Source organism: Eurypyga helias, unplaced genomic scaffold (assembly GCF_000690775.1).
Source record: "Eurypyga helias isolate BGI_N326 unplaced genomic scaffold, ASM69077v1 scaffold29203, whole genome shotgun sequence".
NCBI classification, from domain to species: Eukaryota; Metazoa; Chordata; class Aves; order Eurypygiformes; family Eurypygidae; genus Eurypyga; species Eurypyga helias.
The window spans coordinates 35729-44851 of record NW_010239689.1 but is presented as its reverse complement, the minus strand read 5'-3'; the positions used below and the strand labels follow the sequence as shown (position 1 = coordinate 44851).

The following is a 9123-nucleotide window of genomic DNA, read 5'->3' as shown; positions in this document are numbered from 1 at the left end:
CGGGAAAACGCACCAGGGAGCAGGGGACGGTAATACGTAACCTCTTGTAAACGCTGCCCGCCTGCGTTTTGCCTGTACGTTATAAACACAGAGAGAGTCCTCTGTCCTCAACAATTTAAAGATCCCAGAGTGAAAATCAAACTGTGCTCAGAGTACCAAAATGTATGTACTCTGGATGATGACGTATTCTAGCCATTTCTGAGACACCGGTTTTCGGCTTGACACCAGTCAAAGGTCTCAGACACGTGCTCTGCAGGGGTGGTGGCCGGAGACGCGACGTTAAAGGCCCAGGGGGATGCAGCTGCTGCGGCATGCCCGCTGTCAGCAGCACCGCAGCGGGTCAGAAGGGCGAAGGGAGGGGAAGCCTCACTCTTCTCGCCCTCGTCCTTCAGCGCTCAGCTATGGTTTGAGCCGGAGTAACAACAGCTCGTTCTCTAGAGTTACTCATGGTTACCTCCGTAGGCAGTTGTCTTCCTCCACCGGATAAATACCAAAATGGCCAGCAGAACAACAACAGGAATTATGAGAAGAGTTGTAATAAGAACAAAGGGAATTCCATTGCTAGCCTGTTGGACCAAGTGTTGTTTTTCCGGCTTCTTTAGAGGGTCTGTTGGTTCTGGGTTGTTTTTCACTCTGGCTTCTACAACGGTTTCTGATTCTTTAAAAAGAAGACAATTTCAATATGTAACCCATATGCATCAAGTAATACAGAATAAGGCATTAAAGAAAAGAACAAGCTAGAATACCTGAAGTGGTGAGTAAGAAGGAATCAAAAGACATTTATAGGGAGGTTTATCCCAAATGTAAGGCAGAGAGAGTCTGAACAGTATCACTCACTAGCAAAGATGCCCTCCCTTTTCTTGAGTAGGTAAAGGAGGGGTGTCAGGCAGAGTTTTGTCTTAAAAAGACCATTTAAAATACAGGAAAATCCCCCAACGATGTGTTTCTGCAAAGAGGCGTGTGATGTAGTACCAATTAAACATCTCCTTTTGATAATGACACTTAACAAGAAATACAGAAATCCAGTATGTGCTGTGCAACAAAAATGAAAGGATGTGAAGTTCTTTTTAATAAACTTTTGACAAATTATTATTTTCAGAACTGCTACATCCCATGAAAGAACTTTGGCTCTGTAAATACGGAGAGCTTTTGAAAGCTGCACCCAATCATTCCTGACTGGTTTGTTAACCTATCCACCTACAAGGAGAAAACCAGCTTCAGTAAAATCCTCCGTGCTGTTCTGTGAGTGTATAAAAGACACATGCCTCGTGCTAACTTTTAGTGAGTAAAACTGTGTAGCTTTATATTTTAAAGTCTGACTTAACTGCATGTCTTTAGGGCCAGCTGCATCAGAAACACACTCTGACCCAACTCTGTTTTGATTCTTTACCCAGCTTAAAAAGATGGTCTATTTGGAAACAATCGTAAATGCTTCAGACTACACTTAACGCAAGTACAGCGGTAACAGCATTATCACAGTCACGTGTTTTCCTCAAGTGGAGTTGTGAGATGCTAATTTCAGTTTAAGTAACCTAAGCAGGTTTAGAGACTGTTACTTAAAAACGATTTCTTGCCCTGGTGATACTATTTTTCTCTGTAGCATTACAAGTATCTTCCTAAAAGATACAAGCATTACGGTATCTTCCTAAAGAAAGCTGAAATGCATTAGTATGTACCCAGATTTGTTGGGCTGTGGATGCTGCAGTGTCAACAGTTCCTTTTTGAGTGCTTCAGGAGGAAAGAGATAAAGCAGAAGGATAGAAGTTTTGACAACGAGGATTTCATCATGCCACCTACTTTATTCTACATGCTTGCAACTGGCATTGGGATCTTTGGGTGTTTTTCTCTGCATATACCTGGCGAAAGCAAACTGCGTAAGCTCTGACTTTGACCAAAGCAAAAGAGTTAAGAAGGTTTGAACATGTTATAAAGGCCTCTCCATAGCCTGGTACTGGTTTTCTGAAAGCCAAAGGAGCTCTTCCTTTTCAACATAAAAGACCTATGTAACAGAATACTAATGGTTTAAATTACTTTTTGTCTTCCTGAATGGGTATTTTACCCCTTCCAATCTCCTCTACATGTATTTCCTTATCTCCTGTTTCTACATGTTTTTATTTTCCTTTTTTTTTTTTTTAATTTCCATGCAAATTGAAAAAAGAAAGCAAGCAACAAATCTAGGGAAATAAATCTCAGTAGAAAAAAACAGAGTTTTTTGCCATATGGTGCGACTGGCAAGGCTTTATACCGAAAGACTGCAGAAAGATAAACCAACTGCCATTTCAAATAACCCTTTTTTGGTGGTTGAGGATTGTGGAGCAGGGGGGAGGGTGCTGGGGAGTAACTCGCACACAGTTGTGCTTCAGAGCTATTTCTGCATCTCGGGGAGATGACACAGATACCAATCTGGACCATACCAGATGGTGGTAGGGAATTAACCCACTGGTTACAATTTTTATCTGAGTGGCTGCAAAGCGCTTGTCATCACTGAAAACGAAATGTTTAGATTGGCTGTAAAGTAGCAGCTACTAGGTAACACTGTTACGAGCTGCTTTCGAGAGCTTCCTATGCCAGTCCTATATTTGATCTATAGTCACTGTAAGAAATGATGGTGAAAAATAAAATAACAGTGAAACTAGTTAGCAGTTTTCCCTCCAGCTTGGCAGAAGCAGTCCTAGTCTGTGTGAAAGCACTGTTCCTTCATTTCCATTATGAATCAGACTAACCTTTTATTTCCTGTACCTCAATACCAGCCTTTTTAACTGACCGATGTTCCATTTCTGTAAAACAAAATCAGTCTTCAAGACAAGTGACATTTCAGAAAGACACTCAGTGACATTTTCCTGCTACCTTTCTCAAATGTACAGCACAACCCTATGGTAAACAATCCCATCGGCATCTGAAGTGCACCAAGGAAAGTCAACATAAACCGCTCCGTAGCTCTCAGGCCGTGGAAAAAACGAAAGAGCCTGATTCATGAAAGGTGTCTGCAGTAATTAACTCTTTTGCCACAGAAAGGTTTTATGGGCACAGGCGAAGGTCCAGGGATTCCCGCAAAAATAGAACGGTTCGCTGTAATCAGAGTCACGACAGATTAAAGGCTGGCTGAGTCGGGGTTCCTTAGCTACCGCAGTTTTACATGGCAGCAAAGACTAAGAAGAAAATGATATATAAAAACTTCCCTCGTCTAACCAGTAAGTGATGAATAATTCCTTTTTTTTTTGTTCTCATGTTTCTTTGAATAAAAGCCTACAGGTGTTCTTGTTCAGGTTATCATATACAGAAAAAGCCATATCCAGTCAGAATCACAATTTATCTGGTCCAGCTTCTTGTTATTAACAGCAGCTCACACCAGATGCCCCAAAGGAAAACCCATGAATTATAAACAGACAAATATGGAATAACTGGCTTAGTCAGAAGTTCATTTATAACAGCAGACTCTTACTGGTGACTAACACCCTGAAGCCTGAGGCTTTTTCTCTCTCATACATTTTTAATCCAATACAGTGTAACAGTGGATGATAGTTTTATTCCTGTAAAATATCTGTTCTCTCTCTGAATCCTACCAAACTGATGTCTGACTAAGCAGGTCCCTCTCCTTGAAGTCAGTCTGCTTGGCTTGGGGGTTACTGCATTAAAAACTGGGAAGTGTTTCCCCTTCATCAAACAGGACTCCAAATTATACTAGATTCATCTTCTAATGATGAGTATTCCCACTGAAATGAATAAAATTTTAAGTTGACTTGCGTTTTCACTTCAGCCTCTGGGAGTTTCCTTTATGATAACCTCAAAGGAAGCAGCCGACTTCCCAGCAGATGACACATTCAAATTACGAGATGCTCAGTTTTGTTTAAGAGGGCACTAACATGACAAGGGGCAGATCTACCACGGGGCAAACGCATTCGGTTTCCTCCCGTGACGAGCGAACGAGCGCGCACGAGACACAGCAAGGCCGAAGAATGGTCCTACAGAGAACACCGAGCAGTAGTACGCAACCTCTGCAGGGGAGCTTGTGGGGTACTTAGATCACTGCCAGAAAGCCACCAGGCTCTTTGCCAGAGGTACCAGGTAAAAGGTGCTGATCCGAGGACGCAAACTGCAAAGCTGTGACATCAAGGACAAAAAGAACGTACTTTCTGTGGATGCGAACTTCCACACCACTCTGGCATGAACATCTCCAACGAACACTGTTTTGTCTTCTGAAGCAACAACATCATGTGGCATCTCAAAGCTCTGTGAAGATAAGCAACCACGGGTGACTCGTAAGCGCCCACACATTCACGAGGCCCCCTCCCCCCGAACACAGCACCGGTCACGTTCAGCCCTCAGGCTGGAGAGCGCAGCAGGTGCCGGTGTGCAGGCAAAGGGAGAGGGACTCCAGTTCTGTCCTATGTTTGCCTTCTCCAGGGATAACAACTTGGAGATTATTAGATGTATTAATGCTACATGATTTTTATCTTTATAATATATGTATTTGTATTTTCGCATTCAGTTTTATACTCCGAAGTATATATTAAAAAAACCCCACGAAGCTTGGTTTCAAGCCCACACATTCAGTTTTTGTGAGAATTTGGATGCCACACAGCTATTTGCTACACTCAGAAAAAAACACCCTCTCTCTAATATAATTTAAAACTGCAAATAACAGCATATGTGTTACCTAGAAATGGGAATCCTAACATTTGTTCTTTAAAGACAACATATGGAAACACTTTTTTTAAGGAAACGTAATTTTTATGTACAATACTGTGTTAATGACATTTAGCCTTACCTTCCACGCTGTAAAGAAGGGATGTAATTATACAGTTGAATTTTATTTCTGTTTAGGAATATACTCTCTTTTTTGACATATTACTACCATCTACATACATGAATATTTCAAGCAATTAATTCTTCTCTTAAATTAGCTTTAAAGAACTGTCTGACAGCAATAAAGTAGGCTTATCCTGACTGAAGGTATTATCTGTAGGAATCACCTTGAGGGTAGTGTAATTTTCAAATGTATATCACATGTAGAAACTAAGACCCAAAATTCTAGAGTTTTTATTAAGTTAATAGTATAAAGAATTCCTTTGGAATAGCTTACATTATAAACCACCTCGCAACAGTCCTATGAAAGCTGGATGTTACCAACATTCTGATGTCATGCACCAGGCACTCTGGGCAATACTCTACCTTTCTAAGCGGAATGAAAGTGTCAATTATTTCCCCAGTAGAGAAGTTCATCACAAACCCTTGCACTGGTTCTGCCTCTCCAGGATAAGGCATTCCATTAACTGCGAAGAGGAGACCACCTGCAACAACATTAGATTTGCTTTAACAACCCACAGGTACCAAACTGCAGTGAACTGTTAACAGCAGAGATGAAACAAGGCTGTCTGAGAGCAGACAGACAGAAAGGTAACTCAGTAGGAGACTAAATCACAAGAGGAAAGTAAGGTACAACAGGTGGAAGTTTGGCATTTAAGTGATGCACACTTCGTCCAAATGAGAAGAACAAGCAAGGCAATACTGTACAGATTGGTTAAAAGTAAAAAAGAATGTGCAAGGGTTAAAAATCTACAGAATGCTTTGCTAAGGATGCTTGATCTGATAACGGAAAGTTCTTTAAATGCATCAAAAGCAGAAAGGAAGGTAGGGAATCAGAGGGACCACAAGAAGAAAAGGTCTGAAAGGGGGACCCAGGGATGAAGGGCCTTGGCAGAGAAGCTCAGTTTTTGTCAGTTTTTTCTGTTGAACATGTTGGGGAGAATCTGATGCTTCTGTTGGTTTGTTTGTTTTATCTGTAGCAAAGAGGTCAGAGGAGCCAGCTCAGCTGGAGGAGATAAACAAAAGGTGTTAGATGAGCTGGAGGTCATTAATTCATCAGGCCTGGATGGCATTCACCCAAGCTCAGAAGGAAATCAGAGGTGAAAGCAGAGACCTCAGGCCAAGCTGAGTGGTAATGCAGCACTGCAAACTGCCCCGCAAGCAGGATTCCGAAGTAATGCCTGTCTACAGGAAGGGCTCGGAGGGATGCCTGGGAACTGCACGTCAACATTTCTGGCTTCTGTCCCCGGCAGAACGGTAGACTCCATAACGAAGAATAAGACATGGGTAAGGGTGGCCTGTCGGGAAGAAATTGGTGTGGCTTCTCTGAGGGGAAATTGTGCCTCACCTCAGAATGGGGAGAAAAAGCACACAGGTAAAGGAGCTGCTGCAGACATACGTGGGTCTTCAAAAAACGTTGACAAGCTTGTGCAAAGGAGGTTACTGAAGAATGTGAATTGTCGCAGGGCTGACTGAAAGACACCTTAATGAACAGAAAGCAAAGAGCAGAGCTTAAGGGCAGAGCTTGTAAGTTTTCAGGATAGAGAAGTCCAAGTAGTGCAGTCCTGCAGGGATCAGAGCCAGAAAAAATTTCTTTCAATAGTCTTCACCAGTGGCCTGAAACATGGGGCAAACAGTGACATCTCCCAGTCTGAGGAAGGTACTGAGTTCTGTGGTGTAGTTCTGTGGAGCTTGATGGTATCAAGAAATTCTAGAAGGACTTTTTATAAGAATAAATGGGTTGTGAAACATATGGCAGAAGAGCTTCAGCCAAGACAAATGCGGAGTGATTCTTCTGTGAAAAAAGGATCTAGATCGTGCCTGCGTGATGTTCAGCTTTGAACTGGCAGCTACAGCTGAGGAGAGTCATCTCCGAGCCACCACTGAAAGGTCTCTGAAATCTTTTGTTCCATGTACAGCGACAACCAAAATTTCCACAGAATGTTGGGTATCACCAGGAAAAGAATTAGGAATGGAGGGGACAGTTCTGCCACTATGCAAAAACTTGGCACGGCCCCTTCCTAAGTATGGAGCGCTGTTTTGCTCTCTGCAACTCAAGAAGACCCTGCTGAAGTTAAAGATGATGGGAGGAAGGCAACTACTGTAGTCAAGGGGCTGAAGCAATTAAGTGGCCTATGGGGAAAAACTAAGCTGACTGGAGTTCTTTGTTAGAGAGAAGGGTAAAAGGCAGGCATGGGTAGTGTGGAAGTGTTATTCACCAATTTCCAAAATACTGGGACTGAGAAGGACTCAGTGAAGCTAGGATGCTTTTTAAAATTAAAAATATAAAGTGGGTAGTGAAATTCTGGAGCCTGGAACTGCAGAAGGTCGAAGAGGGAGACAGTACAAGCCAGTTCAAAATGGGAATAGGAAAACTCATGGGCAATAGGTCTACCAAAAGATACCTTGAAGAAGAGGTCAGGAGTAACCTCCTAACACCCTTGAATAAAGTGCTTGTGGTTGTATGGGGAGCAGGAGAGGAACGGACCACAAAATGCAGCCAGGCTCACACTTTTTCCTGAGAACACCTCTCTTTCTGCCCCCCTCAGGAGACAGAGCACTGGGCTACAGTGTCAAGTATCTCATTTCACTACAGCATTTCTTATCTTCTTGGCAGATGCAAGAGAGATAACCCTGATATCTGCTATCAATTACAGAGTCAGGAGCCTGACATGTCAAAATTCCTCATCCAGTCCTTGACATTTACATTAACTTCAGTATGGGTATTAAAAATCAAACCCAAAAAATTAATACAGTCATTGTTAACCCAATTGTGATATTAAAATCCACGACTTTTTCAAACTAACTGCTTTCAAATTCTTTTGTTTTATGAAACCCAAAACTTTCCTTGATCGTTTGGAAGCGCTTTATTTTGCTCTCTTCAATGGAGTTCAAAATAAGTATTTTAAAATGTTACTAATAAACAATTATTGGCTGTGCAGTCACCAGGAAGCAAACATGACCATCTACTTGCTGACGTCACGTTTAGGGAGTGTAATCAGTCATTTCTCAGAAGCAGAGGTTATACGCAAGCTTCCCTCATCCTGCAAGCAGGAAAACAGGATAGGTCTAAAATTTTCCATTACATCAGCTCTACTTTGAAAAAGAATAAATACCCCACCTAAGATAACACGATAGCACTCTTCATGAAATAGCCCTGTTGCACTGTGACATACTGACATAAAGCACCTACTTGAAATCTGAAGAACAGGAAAAAAGATTACCTGGAACATAGGAAACTGCAAACAACTCTCTTCCAAATGATTTGTGCTTGATCTCTCTTACGAACTCCCCAGTCTCTAACCTGAAGCACTGAATTCGACCATTTTCCCTGTCGGCAACACACAGCTGACTGAAGTCAGGGATCAGGGCTAAGCTGTGAGGGATATGAAACTGTCCAGGTCTGGCTCTGCCTAAAGAAGTCTCTGAAATAAAAAATACCCAGGTTTGTGTTAAAGTGCACACTGAAGCTATCAGTTTTGCTTAGAAACAGCAAAGTGTCACACAACGCTTTATATAACATCAGAAAAAAAAAAAATGTAACCAGCTTGCTTTCTTTTCGTGGCAGTTATACCCATTTAGGTAGGTAAACTGTGGTTGTCTTTTGCGTCATCTTTGTAAATCCTGAATTTATGAATTTGCCATTTCCCTATAATATTTAGCATCGTTTAATGCCTGACACATAAATCAGAGTCGGGCAAAAATGTAATTATTCATAAAACTTAAAATAGATGGGATCCTGGCATAAATCTTTCAAAAACAGTAAAGACATACTATTTTATCTAATGTTTAAGAAAAAATAAGGCTTTTGCGAAAGTCAGAACATTTTTTTGTTAAGACAGGACATGCCAATACCTGTACCGAGAGCATGCTAACGCATTCGCGTTTTGTATTTTTAGTGAATATGTAACTACTACATGTGTGAAGAGAAAATAAGAATGCAGTGAGAAGGCTGAAATTCAGCCAAGCCCTGGAAGGTATTTCAGTAATGTATATTCACAAAACCAAGCGACAGTAACGCCAACAACGCCACGGCGCAGGAGGAGTTCAGGCTCACAGCAGCACGGGTGAAGCACCAAGAGCTCTGATCCATACCTTCTCCCCACTGCGTCACGTACAATCCATCTGGAGAGAACCGAATGATTCGACTGTTACAGTAGCCATCAGAGACATAAATGCTGCCGGTGACGGGATCCACGGCCACATCGGTTGGTTGACAGAAATGATTTTTGTCACTGCCTGGTTGCAAAGCCACTCCTAAGATCAGTAACGGTTCTGCGCCGTCTGCTCCCAGTTTGAAAACCTTTGGCGGGAGCC

The 9123-nt window shown here is 42.0% G+C and overlaps 1 protein-coding gene across 1 annotated transcript in view; it reads right to left on the bottom strand.

Moving 5' to 3' along the window:
• Nucleotides 1-440: 440 nt before the first annotated feature.
• The window catches only part of PAM (peptidylglycine alpha-amidating monooxygenase), a gene marked incomplete at its 5' end in the record, with an annotated part of 40756 nt that continues 32073 nt past the window's right edge, over nucleotides 441-9123 (bottom strand). The window contains 5 exons of the mRNA XM_010148247.1: nucleotides 441-658; nucleotides 4131-4230; nucleotides 5173-5291; nucleotides 8031-8231; nucleotides 8902-9109. Of these exons, the coding sequence (XP_010146549.1) occupies nucleotides 441-658; nucleotides 4131-4230; nucleotides 5173-5291; nucleotides 8031-8231; nucleotides 8902-9109 (846 nt within the window). The remainder of the gene's footprint in view (nucleotides 659-4130; nucleotides 4231-5172; nucleotides 5292-8030; nucleotides 8232-8901; nucleotides 9110-9123) is intronic.